Source organism: Vipera berus, assembly GCF_964194415.1.
Source record: "Vipera berus genome assembly, chromosome: Z".
NCBI lineage: Eukaryota > Metazoa > Chordata > Lepidosauria > Squamata > Viperidae > Vipera > Vipera berus.
The window spans coordinates 89979344-90002621 of record NC_138205.1 but is presented as its reverse complement, the minus strand read 5'-3'; the positions used below and the strand labels follow the sequence as shown (position 1 = coordinate 90002621).

The 23278-nt window shown below is 39.3% G+C and overlaps 1 protein-coding gene across 1 annotated transcript in view; it reads right to left on the bottom strand.

The window, feature by feature from the left end:
- The window catches only part of RFTN1 (raftlin, lipid raft linker 1), a 116949-nt gene that overhangs the window by 67761 nt on the left and 25910 nt on the right, over window positions 1-23278 (bottom strand). Inside the window, exons 3-4 of the mRNA XM_081345669.1 lie at window positions 12824-13010; window positions 289-397 (exon numbers count right to left, since the gene is read on the bottom strand). Coding sequence (XP_081201795.1) covers window positions 289-397; window positions 12824-13010 — 296 coding nt within the window. The remainder of the gene's footprint in view (window positions 1-288; window positions 398-12823; window positions 13011-23278) is intronic.

Sequence of the window (23278 nt, the reverse complement as noted above, 5' to 3'; positions counted from 1 at the left end):
TACTCAGGATGCAAGTTACACTGGGAAGTGGTAAGAACATCCTGTAAGAAAGCTGTGTATTGTTGCAAAGAAAGGAAGATGGACACGTCCACAAAGCTGCAATTTAAATACACATGGAAAATTAGAACTTGATAACTCTATTGTTATTAGAATATTTATTTAAATTGCATGGCAGACTTAAATAAAGAAAAGCAATGGGTTTCAGAGATGTAATAAATTCTAGGGGCTTTCCGTTCATGATTTTGCATTCACATTTTATTATTTTACAAGCATTTTCTATCAACTTACTTTTTTAATAAGGTCTGGTATTTTTGATTTATCTGAAAGTTGATCTGAGAAGAAGCAACTTTCAATCTCCAAAGAATTCCATTCATTGATAGGTTCCCTTCGCAAAGGTCTGAAAAAGAAAAGATCTCTCAATTATATCATAGCACTAAAATGTCACGTTTTATGCAAAGCTTATAATATAATGTATATCTTATAATTGATTCTAATTTCTACAATAAACATATTACAGGATATCAAATCATACAACAGGGAAGTATAGAAATTTATAGATTTCCAATAACAATAAGCTGAATATAGTCTTGAAGCAGAATTTAATGTATTTGAAAAACACAAAATCCTTACTTTTAGTATCACAAAATATGATTTATACCTTTATCTAATTTACATATAATTCAACCATTTTCCAACCTCATTAAATTTTCTCATATATTTTAAATTACCTCTTAGTAAAATATTGCTTTGTTTCTACATACTGCCTTAAATCCAGTTGTGCACTTTTATATCTGATTTTTAAATAATTTAATTTCTTGATCAAGTAGAGTTCTAATCTGAATGAAAACTACATATTGTTCTTGAGCCCAAATAATAACTAAATATTAACTAAATAGCAGGCACAGTAAAATATAATCTTTTGAGTTTTCCAAACATATCATTCAAATATATGAATGAATATCCTTGCTAAGAAAGAAAGAAAGAGAGAGAGAGGGAGGAAGGAAGGAAGGAAGGAAGGAAGGAAGGAAGGAAGGAAGGAAGGAAGGAAGGAAGGAAGAGAAAGAAAGAAAGAAAGAAAGAAAGAAAGAAAGAAAGAAAGAAAGAAAGAAAGAAAGAAAGAAAGAAAGAAAGAAAATGGATCCTATAAATGTCCTAAAGTTCTATCACATTCAGAACTATGGCCAAGGGAATTAAAAAGTGAAAATGTCTGTCAAGACAGCCAGGATTAGAGTATACCTATGGGACATTACGGATAGCAGCAAGCAGGCAGGAAAAGGGGTCGGAGGGAAGCCCTAACATATCACTTTATCCTACCTGATCCTTTTCTGTTACTAAACCTTTAGAACTACAAATTTCATGATACAACACACATTCAGTTTGAAAATTATAGGATACAGTTGGTTCTTTTATAGCTTTCAAGCTTTCATTTGTTTTTCTGAAGGAAGTAGAACAAAATTGCTACTTTCATCCAATAAACAGGAGAGGGGTAAGTAGGTACTCAGAAAGTACTTTCAGAATATTTAAAGAACTAAGAATCATATCGGTTTCCAGAAGTAATGGATAAGAACAGCTTCTAATTAAGAAAAAAATGTTTTTCAGACCAGACTTTCTTGTTTTACTGTTCAGCAGTTTTATTGTTAAAATATTCTTCGTTATGATTAATCAAAACTCTTTTAATCTGAATTGGTTTAGTTTTTGTTCTCCAGAATGACAGAAGACTGTTCATGCTATAATATGCCATCCATACTGAACAACCTAACGTAAGGACAGGAGACGGACAGACCTTTATTTTTACTTTAAAAATCTTCAAAAATTTAACGAGTCTATTATTTCCTCGTCCTAAATTTTACTGCAATCCTCTGATTTTTGTTTAGTATTAGTATTTAATATTAATATAGTCATAATACTGATACAATAATCATTCAGCACTTACAAACTAAGATATCACACTCTCCTGCCTATTGATTTTGCTCTTTTTGGCTCATACATTCAAATGCTCTGTTATATTAGATTACTAGCCTCAAAGTCTCCTGGATTCTTACAAGATTAGGAAGCAAAATTAATAAAAATATTATGTTAGTTTACAATTTATTTTGTGTGAGGTTTTTATGGGTAGTAATTGAGATTGCAGGATGAAGATTAAGTGCAATTCAGTTTTTTAATAAGTGAGAATATTTATTATTAATTGTCTTTGTAAGGAATGTAAGTTAATAATACAACATACATGTCATAGAGGGATTTTCATTTGATAATCAGATGGAAACCACCAAAGGCACCAGAATTACAGCAGAATCAAGCCCCATTCTATGTGCCTGGGGTTCTGATCTCAAACCAGAGACTCAATGTCATGTATTACGACGTAATGTAGTCTGTTTATAACATTGATTGGACAACCATTTATCTGAAATGGAACAGATTTCCTACCAGAGCAGCGGGTTGGACTGGAAGACCTCCAAGATCCCTTCCATTCTGTTAAAATGGCCTATGCTTGGATGGGTGAATAGTATAATGGCAGAATGTTCTAGATATATAAATATTAAACTGCTATGCTACTCTCAAAAGATATTCTTTCCTGATCTTACTTTTAAATAAATATCCTATGAAACTGCAATTGACATTCTATAACTCTTTCATCGTTCCATATTTCCAGTACAGATAGTCCTTGACTTATGACAATTGAACCCAAAATGTATGTTGTTAGCAAGACAGTTGTTAAGTGACTTTTGCCCCATTTTAGGACCTTTCTTGGCACAGCTGTTAAGTGAATCACTGCAGTTATACTGTTAGCAACATTAAGTGAATTTGGCTTCCCCATTAACTTTGCTTGTCAGCAGGTGGCAAAAAGTGACCATATGACCCAGGACACTGCAACTGTTATAAATAAATATGAGTCAGTTGCCAAATATCTGAACTTTGATCACATGACTATGGGTTTGCAGCAATAGTTCTGTGGAAAATGGTCATGTTACTTTTTTCAGTCCTGTTGTAACTTCGAGTGGTCACTAAATGTGCTGCCCTGCTCCTCCCCCCAACACACATATGGCAAGAATTCTACAGGTGTTTATTCAACCCCCCCCACACACACACACACAACAAGCCCTTCGAAATCACCCCTGTTGCGCAGGTCCGGATTCCAAGCTCAATACAACAAGAGTCACTGGGTAACTGAGGGGGCATACATCAAGTCCAGGAAAGCAGTCCAGGAGTCAAACAGGGCAGGATACATGGCACAAGCATACAAGGCACAGAACTGGGACCCAGGGCAATGCCAGTGCAGCCCTTCATGAGAGGTGAGGTTGCTGACTGGGGTGTCTGTCTTCTCTCTGTTCTATTTGTCCTTGGATCAGGAGGAAATGTGGACACTACCTCCTCATTGCTAATAGGTAGCAGTGCAGCCCTTCATGAGAGGTGAGGTTGCTGACTGGGGTGTCTGTCTTCTCTCTGTTCTATTTGTCCTTGGATCAGGAGGAAATGTGGACACTACCTCCTCATTGCTAATAGGTAGCAGCTGCTCCTGGTTCTCGCCTGGAGCCTCCTGCAGCTTATTTCCCTCAGCCTTAGCCTGTGGAGTGACATGATAGCAGTGTTCCAATATCTCAGGAAGTCAATATATTCTCCAAAGCACCTGAAGGCAGGACAAGAAGCAAGAGATGGAAACTAATAAAAGAGAGAAGCAACTTAGAACTAAGGAGAAACTTCCTGACAGAACAATTAATCAGTGGAACAACCTGCCTCCAGAAGCTGTGAATGGTCCAACACTGGAAATTTTTAAGAAGAGATTGGCAGCCATTTGTCTGAAATGGTATAGGGTTTCCTGCCTGAGCAAAGGGTTGAACTAGATGACCTCCAAGGACCCTTCCAACTCTATTATTATTATATTATTATTGTTGTTGTTGTTTAATTGAACATCAAGTGATTATCTGATTATCTGATAATCAAAAAAACAAGATTGCCAAAATATTTCTCTGAAACCATAATTGACCTTTTTATTATATTTATTTCCTTCTTAGCGATATACTTCTTCCTCGTGTTTTTATTCCAGCAATATGCCTGAAGTGAATCAAATTGTAAAAGAGACAGGCACTCTAATAAGCTACTGTCACCTAGCAATTCCTCTTCAGCTCAGGGCTGTCCTGAAAGTGTAAATCAGTGTGAATCTGTTCTGTCATGTGAGAATCACTGAGAACAAGCAGTCACCTCGATGAAAATTCGTATCTACAACCTCTTTATATCTGTCACCAACAAAATTCTTTTTTTATAATTCTGAAACTTCTTCATCAACCTTTGATATGTTTTTTATAATTTTAAAAAAATCTTGGATTTTCATCAGTTCATTTCAAGGCCTTATGTGAATTTCAGGCATTATTTCTTATTATACAGAAAGCACTGGAAACAAAGGTGATAATGAGATTGTTTGGCTCGAGACCTTGGTGATTTTATATTTGTGTGAGAGAGTCTGTATGTGAAATATTGAAGTATAAAATCTGGATTGTCTGTAATTTAGTCTCCTTTGTTCATGAACAAAGCTTCATATAGAATTAAATGGAAAATGGTGTACTAATAATATAATGATTCAACTATAAGATAATAATAACATTAAGAAAATTCACAGTATGATTTAGAAAGAATCAGAAGATGAAAAAATATGCCTGGTGTTACAAAATTTGAATCATATTTTAATTTGCTTTAAAGTTTATTACTGGCTATAATACTTTAATCGGAATGACTCTGAATTTGGAAGCATTAAACTTCAACCTGTTGGTCTATTTTTATTAAGCTGCCTGTTATGAGTATTTCTGAGTTCATAATTAACACTGAATTATTAACAGCACCAACAATAACACTTCATTCTGCTAGAAGAACCTTTCTTGATCTGGCCATCTTCAGGTTATGAGATGTTGACTGAAAGTTCTGAAAGTTAAAATACACACATTTGGAGAATATTTCAGCTTGGGATAAGCTAAATTAAAAAGTATGTAGTCTAGCAATATGTACAATATGACACAATTATACTGAAAACTTTTTATTTAGTATTTATCACTGCAATTTATATACTTTCAGTTTCAAAAAGCTCCAAGCCCCTTACAAATTAATATTTTCAAACTGGCAAATTTAAGAGATTTATTGAGCCAGCAGCCGGTAGAAGTACAATCTTAAAGTTGCCAAGTTTAAAAATACTACATCAGGTGAATCCTATAAAATAATCTCATGTGATTCTTTGAACTGGACCTTTCAAAATTCATATAATCATCTGTTACCACAGGGAATTGGATTTGAATAATCAGCTTAGTAAATTCATACAACTGCCTAAGAGGACTGTACCATGACCATCACTAGTTTCAATAAGTGTTTTCCAAGATACGTAATAAGGTAGTTCTTTAGTGATCATTCAAAGTAACAACAGCACTAAAGAATGATTTATGATTCGTTTTCCCAGTTACAACCATTGCATCATCCCATGGTCATAAGATCACAATTAGGGTGCTTGGTATTTGGTGTGTATTTATGACAGCTGCATTGTCCCAGGGTCATGTGGTCACCATTTTTTAACCTTTCCAGCTGGCTTTTAACAAGCAAAGCCAATAGGGGAAGCCAGATTTGCTTAACAATTAAATGATTTGCTTAACAACTGTGGCAAAAATAGCATAAAATAGGGAAAACTCACTTAACAACTGTCTTGCTTAGCGACAGAACTTTCGGGCTCAGTTGTGATCTTAATTTGAGGACTATCTGTAGCTTTAAATGTTCATCTGTCAGATTAAAATGAAATTAGAACAAGAACTAAAATACTAATGTCAGCACATATTATTTCAAGTGTTACATTACACATTACATTTCTCTGTTTAAAAAAAGCAGCAAATGATTCCTGTTCTGATATGGAATTATAGGTGGCGATAGATGAAAAATGAGCTATAGATACAAGGAGGGCCATAGGAACACAGGGACACTGTTAAAAACAAACTGCACCCTGTATGGAATAGTTTCAAAACAAGTGGTGCTGTGTGGCAGACAGATGAAGGATAGAAGCCTTTTAGAGCATAGTAAGCAAACTTAACTACATTTAAAGGACAAAAAATTGCTGCTTAATGAATTTGCACTTACACCTGAGCCACCAATAATCTTGGTTTTTATTTACGTCAAACATCTTCACTAACTATAAACTCTTCAATAAAATGTTGGAATTAAAAAGGTAAAGGTTCCCCCGCACATGCGTGCTAGTCGTTTCCGACTCTAGGGGCCGGTGCTCATCTCCGTTTCAAAGCCGAAGAGCCAGCGCTTGTCCGAGCACGTCTCCGTGGTCATGTGGCCGGCATGACTAGACGCCAAAGGCGCACGGAACGCTGTTACCTTCCCACCGTAGTGGTCCCTATTTTTCTACTTGCATTTTTACGTGCTTTCGAACTGCTAGGTTGGCAGAAGCTGGGACGAGTAACAGGCGCTCACTCTGTTACGCGGCACTCGGGATTCGACCCGCCAAACTGCCGACCTTCTGATCGACAAGCTCAGCGTCCTAACCCACTGAGCCACCGCGTCCCTCTATGTTGGAATTAGACATGTTTTATTATCATCTAATTTATAATTTGTCTATCACTGCATACAATTTTACAGCTTTTAAAATTGTATATTGTTAGCTAAAATGTTTCCTAATCAAGCAATTTAACTGAAAATACTTCATTCTGTATTGCAGAAAATCCTAATAATACAAGATGCAAAATGCTTTACTTCCACAGATAACCATAAAAATGGCTGATGAAATGAGGGCCACGCAGGATGGACTTTGTAGTACCAACATGGTACTACTGTTGTACTGACTAACATAGGTATTTTGTATTTTAATTTGATTTATTTTTATCTTTTTAAAAATGATGTTAACCGTTTGATTGATAACTTCTAAGGTTAAATTACAAGATAAAAGAACTGTCTTTGTTCCACAGGTCAGGACATCTCGAGTTTATCTTCTGATAAGAGAGAGCTTGTTAGCACTAAGTGATATTTGGTTTGTCTCTTCATGACTTTTTTCCTCATTGACATCCTAAATTTTATGCCCATTTTCATCAAAATTCATTTAAATGAACAAGTGTGATATTATGGGCTGCAAATATGTAACCTGTTTGATTCCATGTAACTGATTTTCTATCAAAAGGAGGGGTTACTTTTGTCCTGTCCAATCAACTTTTCTCTTGCATTTTCTTTGATGTGTTAACTGTAAAAGGTTCCCCTGCACATGCATGCTAGTCGTTTCCAACTCTAGGGGCTGGTGCTCATCTCCGTTTCAAAGCCGAAGAGCCAGCGCTTGTCCGAGGACGTCTCTGTGGTCATGTGGCCGGCATGACTAGATGCCAAAGGCACACAGAACGCTGTTACCTTCTCACTGTAGTGGTCCCTATTTTTCTACTTGCATTTTTATGTGCTTTCGAACTGCTAGGTTGGCAAAAGCTGGGACGAGTAACAGGCGCTTACTATGTTACGCGGCACTAGGGATTTGACCCGCCAAACTGCCGACCTTCTGATCGACAAGCTCAGCGTCCTAACCCACTGAGCCACCGCGTTCCTATAGTGTTAACTGTAAGAGGGATTGGAGTTCCCTCTTTGAATGAGAGGAATCCTTTTTACTCAGAATGTTCTGAATAAATAAATAATAATAAAATGATCTTCCTGTCTCGGTCACTGTTTCACTGGAAAATATGTATGCCAAAGCAGAAACCTAGGAAGCCATATTTATAAGCCATAGTCATACATGTAACATCAGCGACAAGTTTTCCTGTGAAAACCATCTCAAGTGGAAACGAAGGATTTCTATTTTATTTTTTATATAAAGAAAATAAATCAGAAAACTGTCCATCCAAACCTCCTTTTGTATTCTGTTATTACTGCAGATGTTATCTTATGTGATTCTTCTACTCTGGTAATATATCATCTAAAAACATATAAAAGCCTATGTCTACATAGGTTACAGGCTGTGTAATTTAATAAGAGTCTGAATATGAATGTTCCGCCTCTTGGTAGCTATATTGTCAGATCAATACACCTAAGCTAAAGTGAAACTAGGAATAGCTTCTGGCTGTGAAAGCGGTCATATGTTACTACAATATCAGAGTATACTGTATTTCTCAATTTTTCCATTAAAAATATTTATAATATCAAATGTCTAAGGTTTGCATGCAATTTTTCTTCCATTTGTGGGCTACAGATGTTCTTGCTGCTACAAGCATAAATTTGATAGTATTTTTATTTTTAATATTTTCATCTTCAAAGAGCAATAAAATATATAATTCTTCTTTTACTAGCACGGGTGATATACAGATTGTATTTGTCACCCTAAAAACTAATTCTTGAGATTGCCAAAATGTGCATCTTTTATCCAAAAAATTATGAGAAAGATTTTCTAAGTCATTGGTATTCAAAATATGGTTTATCAAATTATCAAGTTTCATTGAATTTTTGGTAACTCTAATTTTTCAAATGTTCTCATGGTCTCTCAACATTGCATATATCAACATTCATTGTTTTTACAGAAATCAAAGACAACCCATTTTCCTATTTTAAAAGATTTATGCAGATGCAAAATTGAAAAATTGTTAACTGAAAGATGATTTCAATTAATATGAATATGAAATATTTTCATTTCATTATTGCCTACCATTAAAAATACACTGAAAATATTCAAGAGCAAAATACTTCGCACTTAACTAAATAACTGTCACAGTAAGAAGCAAAAATATATAAGAAATTTCTCCTAACATTATGCCCTAGGTCACGGGTCGGCAACCCACGGCTCTGGAGCCGCATGCGGCTCTTTAAGCCATCTCCTGCGGCTCCCAGTCCTCCTCCGCCGTTCTGGAAAACAAGTGGGAGTAAAAAAAGTCCCATTGAGAGAATGGGGTGGCGGAGGTTTGGGGAGCTGCGCGCGCAGCTCTCCAAACCTCCACCACCCCGTTTGCAGAGCTGCTGCCTTTGTCCATGTTTGACAAAGGCAGCAGCTCTCCAAACGGGCGGCGGCAGTTTGGAGAGCTGCGCGCGCAGCTCTCCAAACCTCCACCGCCCCGTTTGCAGAGCTGCTGCCTTCGTCCATGTTTGACGAAGGCAGCAGCTCTCCAAACGGGCGGCAGCGGTTTGGAGAGCTGCTGCCTTTGTCAAACATGGACAAAGGCAGCAGCTCTGCAAACGGGGTGGTGGAGGTTTGGAGAGCTGTGCGCGCAGCTCCCCAAACCTCCGCCACCCCATTCTCTCAATGGGACAGCTCTGCAAACGGGGCGGTGGAGGTTTGGAGAGCTGCTGCCTTCATCCGCGTTTCTTTCGGGGCTGAAAGAAATGCGGATGAAGGCAGCAGCTCTCCGAACCTCCGCCACCCCATTCCCATTGAGAGAATGGGTCGGCGGAGGTTTGGAGGCCCCGGGGGGAGGAGCAGGGCACTCAGGTGGCTCCGGCGGCACCCAGGCTGAATGTGGTGCCGTGACCCAGCGCCCGATGCCAGGAGACCCACTGCTGCTGCCGCACAGGTGCCTCCTGGCTCAGGGGAGCCGCAATGCGGGAGACGCTCGCGAGGCTTCCTTCAGCTGGGGAAGGGCCCACTGTCTCCGAGGGGGCCCGGGCGGGATCCTCTGAAAGAACGTTTCCTTCCTTGTCTTCACGTGGCCCTCCGCGGTCGTCTCGGCCTGCGAGTCCCCCCCGGTAAGCTGGTGGCACCAGGCGGCAACAGGATGCGGCGCGGACATCGGGGCTGCCAAGGATCGGCGCAGTGCAAGCAATCCAGGGCAGCAGCTGATCCCAAAGTTTCACAAAAGGCAGAAAGAAAAAAGTCCCAGAGAGAGAGAGAGCGTAGGGCGAGGGGAAAGCAGTTTTTTCTGAGGGAGGAAAAGTCAGGACGGCAGAGCCGTCCATACTAGAGGTGGACGGGGGCAGGGCTGGTGCACGTTTTGTTCTGCGCATGAGCGTGCGTGCACGTATGCGCGCACACATGCGTGTGCACATTTTGTGGCTCCCACTTTTTATTGAAAAGTTTTATCATACATTTTATCTTTGACAGTCCCCCCTACCCCTCCCCTATCCCTCCCTCCTTACCCCTCCCCCCCTCCCCACCCCCCCCCCACCCCGACTTCCCAGAGCTGAGTACAAGGTATAAAAAAGAAAAAAAGAATCATAAACAACCATATGCTAACAACCATAGACTCTAAAATCTATCACTCTCTAGCTCACATAGGATAACTACAAACACTATTAATATAGAATATATAAAAAAAACAAAAAAAAATTCTCCTTATTCTCCTTATAAATCTCTAGCCAAACTGGGCTATGATCAGAAATAGTTCTTGCACATATCTTCACCTTCTTAATCCTTAAAAAAAAGTCATTAGTCATAATCCTTTTCATACGAATGTCTTTCACACCAAATATCTCGCAGTTCCAAGTCATCCTTCATTTCAAAAGAGGATTTAGGCAGTCGAGCATGACTTGGGACGCGCTTTAAAGCTCCAGCCTTGTCCATCTGAACATCCAAAACACCATTCCAATCCCCCATAAAAATAAAAATTTTATAATCCAACTGGATAAGCTTTGTATGAAATAAACTAAAAAAAGTCAACTTGTTGTTGATTAGGAGCATATAATCCAACTAAAAGCATCTTTTTACCTACTAGCAGCAACTCTATCATAACGTATCTTCCATGCTTATCTGCTTCAATTAAGTCCGCTGTTAAAGCACTTTTAAGATAAACAACCACTCCATTTTTCTTATTCATTGCAGAAACAACAAATTGCGTGCCCAACCTTGAGTTCGATAAATACTTTTGGTCCACAACCCTAATATGCGTTTCTTGCAACCATATAACATCTATCTTAAATTGTTTTAAATATTAAAAAACTTTCTTCCTCTTCTGTGGTGAATTTAGTCCATTAACGTTCCAAATTAAAAATTTAGTTGCCATGCATATCATCCCAAAGCTCTTGGAGCACTGCTTAAACAGGACTATCTTTTTTAGGCCGTGCTCCTCCCACTACTTGGCTGTAAGTACATTTTGGAAATTCCATAGACTTCTGCTGATCTTGTTCTTTTATTTTTTTTTTGATCGTTTTAAAGCAGCACACGTCACCCTCTGCTCTCTAGAATCATCCAAAGAAGTTGTAGCTTGATCTCCTCCAGCACCATTCTCCTCTGTCTGTCCATCTTCAGCCTCTTGGTGTTCTCCTTGTCCAGATCCCTTTGCAACTTCCAGAAGTGATAGTGGGGTTGCTTTTAAAACGTTATTGTAAAAATCACGCGCCTGCATCACAGTGGTCAAACGGTACCTTTTACCTTCATGCATCACCATCAACCCAACTGGAATCTCCCATCTGAACCTTATATCTCGTTGCTTGAGCTCTTGCACTAAAAATGTAAAATCCTTCCTTCTCCTTAAAATCTTTGGAGGAATTTCTTTTAGAACCAAAACTTCTTGATCAGCAATCACGACTTTAGTACCATAAGCAGCTTGAATAACTTCATCTCTAATTTCCCTCTTTACAAAATAAACCACCACATCTCTAGGTAGCTTTCTCTGTCTGGCAATCCATGAATTCACACGAAACACTTTATCCATGCCTCCCTTTATTTCAGATGCTGGCTGACTCAATACTACTTCCAGAGCCTCAGAAATCAGCTGCTTTAGATCTTCCTTAATATTCTCTTTTAAACCTCTGATTCTAACAGCATACTGCATCTGGTAATATTGAGCAAGACTCAATTCTTTGTCCATTTTGTCTCTTAAATCTTCATTTTCCAGTACTTTTACTTCTAATATGGCATTTTTTTGAGTCAAATCTTCCACTTTTTCATCCAAATCTTCCACACATTCAGCCACTCTATACACTGAAGACAAAATGTCTACCTTCATCACTCTGAACTTCTCTTCCATCCTCTCTTCTATTCTCTCCTCCAGTTTCTCCAACTTCTCCTCCATCTTTGCAAATTTATCACCCATTGCTTCCAGAATTACCTGGGCATATTTTCCAAGAGCATCTTGTAAATCCTTCGGTGTCAATACATCAGGAAGAAGCAACGCTTGCAATGATGACTGTTGCACCGGAGAAGTTCCAGCACTCCAAAGAGCTTTTGGAGGAGGTTTAGCCGCCATCTTTACTTTCACTTACTACGCACTTTCACTTTTAAATTTATAAAATCCATTAAGCTAGAAAGCAGCAATAAAAGTCCTCTTCACCTTTTCCTCCTGTACCGCTCTGCCTGCTCCTTTTATTCCATAGTCTTTCCTTCTGGCAGGGGTGGTCGCAAACGCCTGGCTCCGCTCCAGAAATCACGGAGCAGAGACGCTGACCAGCTGGGAGCAACCCAGGCTACGGGGGAGTTCGATCCTTCAGCCGCCCAAGCTTTAAGCTCAGGCGGCCCCGGAGAACTCAACCCCTACCTGGGGGCTCACCCCCTCCTCTTCTCCCGAGGAGGGGGCTTCAAATCCACCCGAACAGCTGATCGGCGCTGTTTCGGGTGGAAATAACACAGCTGAGCCGCGGGCAGCCCGAAAGGGCTGTCTCCGGCGCCGCGCCGCCACCGGAAGTCTGTGGCTCCCACTTTTTTGTGTGTGTGATGGAACTGGTTCCAAGTGGCTCTTTTGCTGTTTCAGGTTGCTGACCCCTGCCCTAGGTTGACTCAAATATGAAACACATTTTCAGCTTGTTATCCTCAGAAAATGCTGCCAATCTACAGATTCTTAAACACACAAAACATGGTCAGCCTATAGAAATGTTCATGCTTAGTGCAATAAATAGTAACGTGACACTGCTATGATTTCTGACCTGGATCGAAGTTCAGTAGGAAATCTCTTTGTCAATTTACCTTTCCATTTTCTTGATCAGTACAGCCCTGAAGATTTGCTCCTGAAGTGTCTTCTCATTCTTATTAGGTGGCTGCAGAAAGGGATAGATAGCAGCCAAATGGAAGCCCTGATAGTAGAAGTCTTGCAGTTGAAGTGGAAGATCACGTAAGGAAGACAGCTTGATTACTGCTGATCTTGGTAACTCTGCTGGGGGAAAAAAGTAGATTTATCAATAGACCTGAATTATTCTCTGCAATTATTAATATTTTAAACATTTACAAGTATATCTTTTATCAGTACAAAAAACTAGAAAAAAACGCCACATTGTGAAATACAATAGCCACCAGCTTATCTTAAAAATGGAAAATTGGGGCATTTTTGGTAACCCAACTTATAAAACCATAAAACCCTGGTACTTCACTGAGAATTAAAGTATCTGCTGTTGATATCAATGAAGAATATTGATAAACATCATAAAGTACATCACTGTCATGTCACTTTCTGTGTGAGCATACAAAGCAGCTATTGTAGCAACCTGAGGGGCAAAGCTGAAGCAAGCTTAAAGATGACAACAGAATCCATGATAGGTAAGAGCACTATTTCTTTCTCTGACATGTGTTTTCTTCTTTCTTTTCCAGTCTGTAAGGAAGAGATATATAACTTACATCTTAGAATTTAACTAAGGGCTCCATGGAATTGGAGGGCATGTTACTCACATTACTCACTCAGTTGCCAAAAATTTAAACTACAGAAGGCCACCCATTTTCCTAAATTGTGACAGGGAAGCCTCAGCCTATTTTTGGCTTTCTCCCTTCAATAAAAAGATCTCCAAACTGGACCACGAAAAGGGTCAAAACCTGGCCAGTGGGTGCTCTCAGCCAGTTGCATATACAGATGCCGTACTCTCTTATATTAGAACATGCACTGATAGTGTAACAACAGAAAAGTGCATTAGTTTACGGGAACTGTAAACCCTGGATGACTGCAGAGATACGAACACTCCTGAGAGCCCGGGATTTTGCCTTTAAGGCAGGGGACAGGGACACATACAGAGAGGCCAGGGCAAATCTTAGAAGAGGCATTAGGATGGTAAACAGCAATATAAACACAAGGTGGAGAACCACCGAGCACACAATAATCCAAGGCAAGTGTGGTAGGGACTGCAGCACTTAACCAACTATAAGGGCAGTACAAGGAGCATGGTTAACACCGGTGCCTCGTTGGCTGAGGAGCTCAATATCTTCTTTGCTCGCTACAAGGTAAAAAGACCAGACCTCGTAGCCTCTGCTGGCCAGCCTTCTGATTTTCAGCAACTCACCCTATCTGAAGACCAAGTGAGAACTGCATTGAAGGCTGTGAATCCCAGGAAAGCCGCAGGCCCAGATGGGGTGCTGGGGATAGTGGTTAGGAACTGTGCTGACCAATTAGCAGGGGTCCTGACAAGGATTTTTAACATCTCCTTGCAAACGGCATGTGTACCATCGTGCTTGAAAGCAGCTACCATTGTCCCAGTCCCCAAGAAAACTGCAGTTGAGTGCCTGAATGACTACAGACCTGTTGCATTGTCTGTAATCATGAAATGCTTCGAAAGACTGGTTCTCCAACATCTCAAGACATGCCTCCCACTGGATTTCGATAAACATCAATTTGGCTACAGCGAGAACAGGTCGACAGACGATGCCATAGCTACTACTTTACACTCTGTAGCAAGTCATCTTGGGAAACCTAGAAGCTATGTCAGGATGCTTTTTGTTGACTATAGCTCAGCTTTCAACACCATTTTGCCGAGCTCTCTCATCGAGAAGCTGACTGACTTGAAATTTCCCCCCTCCATCTGCAATTGGATTCAAGACTTTCTTCGGGACCGGTTACAAACAGTGAGGGACGGGTTTGCTTTGTCCACCCCCTGAAGCTTTGCACCAGCTCGCCACAGGGCTGCGTGCTTAGCCCCTACCTGTACTCTTTGTACACATATGACTGTGTATCATCCAACCCATCTACTGCGATAATTAAGTTCGCAGCTGATACTACTGTGGTGGGTCTTATTACAGGTGGGGATGAGACAGCATACAGGGCAGAGGTACAAAAACTATCCATATGGTGTTGTAACAACTTGCACCTGAACATTGGCTAGACAAGAGAGATGGTGCTAGACTTCCGGAGGAAAAAGGAGGAGCCTGCCCCACTTTACATCGGGGAGGACTTTGTGGAGTGAGTTTCCTCCTTTAAATTTCTGGGAGTCTACCTCTGTGAAGATCTTAAAAGTTAATACAACCCAGGTGGCCAGAAAGGTCCAACAGAGACTTCACTTTCTCAGGGTCTTGCAGAAGGATAGAACAACAGCTAATGACCCTCTTTTACTGGTCTACTATAGAGAGCGTCCTCTCGTACTGTATTGTGGTTTGGTATGCTGGTCTGACAGCTGCAGATAGGAAAGCATTACAGAGGGTGGTAAGCACAGCACAAGACATTGTGGGCTGTCCCCTGACACCACTGGATGACATCGCCAGGGCTCGCTGCCTTGGAAGAGTGAGGAAAATTCTCAGGGATGACTCACACTCTGGACGGTACCTCTTTACTCTCCTACCATCGGGTAGGAGATACAGGAGTATAGCCAGCCGTACCAACAGGCTGAAGAACAGCTTTTATCCATGGGCTGTTAGGCTTTTGAACGGGAAATAGTTTTATAAACTTTATGCATGATTGACTTGCGAGGCTGGTGTGTTGTGCAATTAGTTTACATGGTGTAATAAGATGGAGGGTTTGTGTCACTGTGAGTTGGGGGGTGGGGGCACGAAGGGAGGCTCAGCCAATCTCAATGTATATACATGTTTGTACTTTGACAATAAAGGTTCATTCATTCATTGGTAGAAAAACAGCTGGCTTTCATACTAAAAACTGCACAAAAATGCACGGTAAAAGTTTGTTAATTTGTCTTAGCAATCCTAAACCAGCCCCCCCCCCCGAATCTTATGATTATGGCACATATAAGTACAGTAAATAAATACATAAAATGTACAAAAAGTCTTTAAAATTTGTTATTCTCTCCAATGATCTCAGGGCATCCTCTTTATTACATCTATTACTGAATGGGAAGAAATGTTTTTACATGAAAAGTGCTCTAGCTGCAAGGGTCCATGTACTCTAACTGTGCTGCATTTCAAATCATGATTCAGGATTTATCTGCTGTATTGAATTAATATTCAATATATATGTAAACAGTAAAACCTCACACAAACTTGCAAGCAAAGGGAATTTATCAAATATCATGAGAACAGTCTGTACTATTTGGAGAAAGGTATGCTTGACCTCAGGAAAAAGTAGCCAGCAGCTACCTCACATAGAGTCAGGCCAGGTGTGCTTTGTCAGGAGTGGAAGGAAGACACAAAAGATCAGCTGGCCATAGCAGGGTGTGTGAAGTAAAGGACAATAGGGATGGCTGGAACTTTATGCTGGGGTGCGGGGCTGGCTGCTACAACACAGGGTTCAAGAAAATACTTCAGCAACAATGCCACTGGCATTGGGGCTGAAGTATAGGCCTGAAGGCAGTGGCAATTGGTTAAGACTGCTGAAAGCCAAACTATTTCAGCCCCAGTGCTACTTTCCCAGGAATGCCACTATGAAGGATGAACAATAGGTGAGAGATGGAAGGGGGAGAAAAATGGAAGAGGTTGTTGAAGCACCCCTGCAATTGTAAGTCCGGGTAAGCCATCAAATATCCAAATGTTTATCACACAACTGGACAGCTACTGCAATAGATGTTAACTTCAGGGACAGGTGTAAGTATTATTTGTTCAACACTGCTGTAATTTCAAATGGTAACCAAATTAATGGTTGTTAAGCAAGAATTGCCTGTGAGCTCCTTTTTATTGTAATTGTATAATAGTCATCAGAAAAATATTGTACAGATAGGCCTAAGTTCACAATTATAACAAAGCAAGAAATAATGAAACCCTGGGACTACCAATTAAATTCTACCTCATGTGAATTATGCGCCATTTTTGGAAATATATCATATTTTAATGCCAAGATGTTTATGGTGTAACATACAACAGTTTTGTGATTAGATGTTATTATAAAAGTAATTATCAATGCTTATATTTTTTGCACTTCATTTCCTGGTTTAAAAAAAAAAGTGAAAGCATGTTAGATTTTGTTAACATATTAATGACTTTTTAAATGTTTGTAAAAATTCAGAGAAATTATTTAAGCATATATGACAGTGCTGTCCTGTTAAAATTAACAACACTTTAGGGAGATCACAGTGTACATCACTGACAGAGAATCTGGTATGAAAGGGGAAAGTAACTGTGCAAATGAAGCCAGAAAACTGAATGCCAAGTGGAAAGGATCACCCCACTTGTTTAGTACTTCATTGCAAAGATTCTTTAGTTTTATTACCTTGATACTACAACCTAAAATGCTCAGGCACATACAGCTCCTATAATTGTTGGTTACTGACCAATGAACCTATTCAAATATGGCCATTAAATTCTAATGTTTAATTTAATTAAATTAAGTCAAAAACCCAACTGAAAAATCTCTAAGACTGCCCCAGGGAAGCCACTAGAATATAAACTGACAGCAAACCCCACTTCTTACTACTAATGATAGTAAGCAGTAGCACTAATGATGTTAATAGCACTAACAGTAGCATTAATAGCAGTAGCATTAATGATGTTGCCTAGTTGTAATGAAACATCTGCAAGAAAACAACCAAGCTCAGAGAGCACAAGGACTCCTCTCTTCAACTCTGAGCTACAAATATACTCTTTTATTAATAAAACTACTAATATATATTCTTATTGATATTTTTTATACTGAAGTACTTTGGAGTAAGCAGAGGGAGAAAGAAACTTAGCTGTTATTAATAAAATCTTTATCCAAATTATTTTATTTAGAAATAGTAGAAAATTTTCAGAAGAATTATAACATACAGACTACTATTTCCAATAATGTCAAGATTTTATTCAGCATGCTACATAGCTAGTCCTTGACTCATGATAATAATTGAACCTGCCCTTTATGGTCAGACACTGTGATGGCTATTAAGTGGTCACATTATTTACAACCCTCCATCCAGCTCTCCCCGATGCAGTCATTAAATGAATATGTAGGTCATTAAACTGAGTTTGGGGTGCCTCGGGGCTCCAGTGGAAGCCTCAGGAGGCATAGTGCAGGTCCTGACCTAGGCCTCCCAAGGTTTCCACCATTTTTATTTTTATTTTATTTTAATTCCATTTATATCCCGCCCTTCTCCGAAGACTCAGGGCGGCTTACAAGCTTTCATTCTATGTATATGCCTGCTTATTAGGGCTTTCACACACACCCCCAAGCGGCATTATTACAAAGTCAGCTTAATTGCCCCCAACAATCTGGGTCCTCATTTTACCTACTTCGGAACGATGGAAGGCTGAGTCAACCTTGAGCCATTCCCTGAAGGCAGCCTGTGGTTTGCTTCCTGACCCTTGGGGTGCCTGGTTCCCATCCCCATTGGATCCTATCCTCTGCTCCTTACCCCATGTTACCAATAGTGCACTTACCTTTTAAAGATCTCTGGAGTTCAGGTTAAGGAACAAAGACAAGTCTTCCCATTGCTGGGCTATGTGGCAGTTGTTCTAACACACTATAGTTACCGGTAAGCATTGTACAATATAATAAGAGGTTGTGTTGCAATATATTTAAATGATATTGACATACACTATATATGAGTTTATGACTTTTCTCATGGGAAGAAAAAATTTGGCTAAAGCCTCCAAGCTCTGTTCTGTTCAGTTCACAGGGCAGCTTTTAAAAAGTATTTATTATATGCTTCAGCAAATACTATAAAATCAGCTAATGGAGCTAATATGATCAATGTCCTCAGCAGACACTGGAAAACTTTAAAAAAATCAATTTGGATGCAAATATACCTTAATGTACAGTAAAGGCAGTTTCTAGCAGGCTAGGAAAGGTCTAAGGTCAAAGGACAGCAAGCCCTGAGTGTTATTGGACAAATATAATTGCACTAACCCATTTAAACAGCTACTATTCTTCCATGTGGTTAGTAGTAATCTGTTTTGTGAAGCAGAAATAAAACCCAGAACCTGTAATATCTCCCTATCACAATGTTAGGAAATTGTATGAACTGTAGTTGGCTGTTAAATCCTAGTGCCTGAGTGGTGCAATGAAAAGTGCCAAAATGTAGCTAATGAGAGAATCAAAACCAAGATTTATTTCAAATGCCAGATACATTACTGTATTGGACTTTGCATTCATGTTCTTAATAGGACGATGAAGAAATGAAGATGAAAGCAATAGCAAAGGAAAACCCAGTAAAGTCTCACTCCCCCACAAAACAAACAATAAAATAGGAGGCAGGATATGAAGCAATGTGTGGAAGCTACCCAGAGAGAAATAAATCCAACTTGGAATAAAAGAGAAAACTTCCTGACAGTTAGAACAATAAGTCAATGGAACAGCTTGCCTCCCAGGATTGTGAGTGAATCATCCTTGGTGGTTTCAAGAAAAGATTGAACAACTATTTGTCTGAGATGGAATAACAACTCTTGCCTTGGATTAGAAGACCTCCAAGGTCCCTTGGTGAGCTGAGCTCCATGTATGTGGTATAGGTTATCTTCCCATGCTATCTTATTAGAGAGAGAGAGCAGGCAATTTTTGAAACGTATCACATATTATACTCCCATTCCATTTTTCTTCGGCACTCAAGATGACCAATAACAATTATCAACGCAACATACAAGCAAGCCTGATAATGGTCCAACCGCTAGCTCTCTGGTATACAAGGTTAACTTGTGTGTAATAAAATCCTTTATTAATCTCAACAAATCCAACATGTTATGCAAGTATTCTACTACGTTACCATTTCTGGAACAGTAAAAGGGCCTTGTTTATTACCACCTAAGCAGCTGAAACTTTAAATCAGCGGTCCGGGTCTGGATGGGGAGAAACAGGCTTCGTCTCAATCCTGCCAAGACTGAGTGGCTGTGCATACCGGCATCTCGGGTCAACCAGACTATTCCATCTCTAACGATGGGGGGTGAGGTGTTACCCCCCCGTTGATAGGGCTCGCAACTTGGGCGTCCTCCTGGATTCGTGGCTCACTTTTGAAGATCATATAGGAGCTGTGACCAGGGGGGCTTTTGCCCAGGTTCGCCTGGTGTGCCAGTTGCGACCCTACCTGGACCGAGATGCCCTACGCACAGTCACTCATGTTCCTGTGATCTCCTGTCTAGACTACTGCAACGCTCTCTACATGGGGCTGCCCTTGAGGACCACCCGGAGGCTTCAGCTGGTGCAGAATGCAGCCGCGCGAGTCGTGATGGGGGTCTCCCGATACTCCCATGTAACACCTCTACTCCGCGAGCTGCATTGGCTTCCGGTTGCCCTTCGGGTGAGATTCAAGGTGCTGGTGATGACCTATAAAGCCCTAAATGGCGAGGGTCCGGGATATTTGAGGGAACACCTGCTGCCAGCATCAAGCTCCCTTCGTCCAGTGCGCTCCCACAGGGAGGGTCTTCTCAGGGTGCCGCCAGTTAAAGATTGCCGGCGGGTAACACCCAGGGGTAGGGCCTTCTCAGTGGGTGCGCCTGCCCTGTGGAACCAGCTGCCTGTGGAGCGTAGGACTGCCCCTGACCTCCGTTCATTCCGCCAGGACCTGAAGACCTAGCTCTTCGAGCTCTCTGGCCCAGGCTGAGAATTTTTTAATTTTAACTGGTTTTTTTATTTTTCTCAGGGTTTTATTTAATCTTTTTTAATTTGTTTTAACGTTTGTATTGATTTTCTTTTAAATACCCTGTAAACCGCCCTGAGTCCTTCGGGAAAGGGCGGTATATAAATCTAAATAAATAAAATAAATAAATAAATAAAAATAAGCAGTCCATAATCAGCACCTGCTCTCCAAATCTTTTTTGTGATTCACAAAGACCTTGAAACTACACAGCACAGCTGTAATACAAGAGCAAACCAAGGACAAATGGATTTTAGCAGTGAACAACTTAAAATAGGTGCAAGATAAGATAAACTTAAAAGTCTTCAAGTTAGAAGCCGCACCTGTTAACTTCATGGATGTATCCACAAATTGAAAGTGTCAACTAGATTTATCATTAAAAAGCAATACCTGTGCATACATTACTGCTCTGACATGCAGACTGCCCAATTCTAAATTACTAGAGGTAACATTTTGTTGGCTGCATCTATGCTGAATTCAAAGTTGTCTCAGATCAGAATTCAAAGGAAGAAATTTGGAGTGGAATGCCCATAGGATTTAACATGCTAATAAATGCTTAAGAGGTTGACTCCTCTTTGTTCCCACAACCCATGAGTCTGACTGGAAATTATATGTAATATAACATGACTCCTCCCATGCCTGGACTTTTTTGCACTTATTATTTGCACCTGACATTGCCCTCTATTGTTTTGACATAGTCTTATTGGCAAATCATGAATTGGCACCAAGTACTTTGAAATGAAATGAAGATTTCAGATGACAGAAATTACTTATGCTTCCATCCTCTTTAGTCAGTGTATTTTGATTTAGGATTTTACTCGAAATGATTACAATCTCATCCACTGATCTCAAATAGACCTATGTCTTACTGATTCAATCCAATCCACTTTGCTTACGTCATATCCAAGAATGAGGAGTAAAACACATTATTGTATCTTAATTTCTGTGTATGAAATAATCTATGAAACTACTTGAATTTATGCTCAAGGTAAAACTTTTAAGTTTCCTATCTATGTATAAGACATCTATTTTAATTTTTGCTCCTGTCCATTTGGGGAGGTGGGGTACCAACCTGAGTACAAATGATCTGTATAGCTCTAAACTGAAATGTTCTTGTCAGCAATTCATGCAAAATATTACAAAGAAAAAATATTAGAAAGGAATCAGAGACCGCACATTTCCAAAGATCAGATACAGCTTTTTTTTCCTCGAGGAAAGAAATACCTTAGAAGGGAATGAAAAACTCTCATTAGCTTCTCGTATGAACTGTATCTTTGATCATTAGGCTGAAATTTGACAGATGTGCCAAGCAACAAACTTTTCACCAAGTTCTCATAATAGGCATTGTACAAAGTTCATTTCAAATAACAGGGAGCCTTCACACATTAAAAAGATTAAGACATTTGAAAATGAAGAAGTCCCATAGGTGTCACTTATTTACAAATGAAAATATCAAAATAAATTAATCTGAAAATTATGAATAAAGTATGAAGTCTGGAAATTAAACCGATAGAATCTTGAAGAAGTTAAGGGATGATGCAGATAATAATGAAAGAATAAAAATCAGTCTGCTACTGATACTGCAACCATTTTCTTATATAAGAATAACAAGGAGTGTTATTGTATGAATTAATTTGTTACCTCCCATCATACTCTTTATTAAAATGCAAAACAAACTGACCTCTACTTGTACTCTGCATCTGAAAAAGAAAAAAGAAATAAAAGAGAAAAGAAGAGGGAAAGAATGGCACGATAAGCAGTCTCTTGTTAAGCTGCTGTTATGTGAAGTTTGGAACTGTTTCAGAATAATTTTTATTTTGGTACTGTATTGTGTTTATTTCAGAAAGCTGTGCTCAGAAACAGCATCTGTCTTTTCTCTGTAGCTCTGCTTCTTTTTTTTAACCAGCTGGGTTGACTGCCTTGATGAAGCTTTACAAATGATCAATAGCTAAAATTAAAACATATTTGCAAGATTATTTTCATTGTTCTTCACCACATGTTCACTGAATAAAATGCTTCATTATTGTCTGACTTTTTGTTATCAAACTGCACCCCTTACACTTCCTGTCAGTTTTGCGATCATCATTTGTTGAGAGAGAAAAAGATTGGGTGGTTTGACAGATAACTAAGTATTAGATAGTAAGCAATCTTTAGAAACAATCATCCATGCGCTACTTTACATGTTTGCTTATCATTTTGAAATTATATTTTTGTAAGCAATGTAATGTAAAAAACTGTATTTTATACTATCATATTTCAGGGGCTTGTTAGCCATATTATAAATATGACACACAATGGAAATGAAATAACATCACGAGATGAGACCAGTTCCAATTACGTAAGAAAAATTGCGATGTCTTTAAAATCTAGGGCATTTATTACCACGATTATATCTCATGAACATCTTAAAAAGTCGTCTATAAAGAGATTGATGATCCTTTTTTCTGCAACTGTTTTATTTAATTGTAATTCTAGATATAATTAAAAATTGTTGGCCACCTGTTAGATACAACTGTTGTTTTACAATTTTTTAACAGAGAAAATTCAAACAGGGACATACAGATGGAATATCTAATCACAATAACAAAGGGAAAATGTTGCATATTTGGATGAAATTACAAAAGCCTGTTTTAAGGTTATCTGAAAATCTCCATGTGCTGAAATTTATTTTCTCCTCATAACAAGGATTTACTGAAGATGTTTTGGCTTGAGCACATACCTGTGCTTAGAAGTAAAACAAGATGAG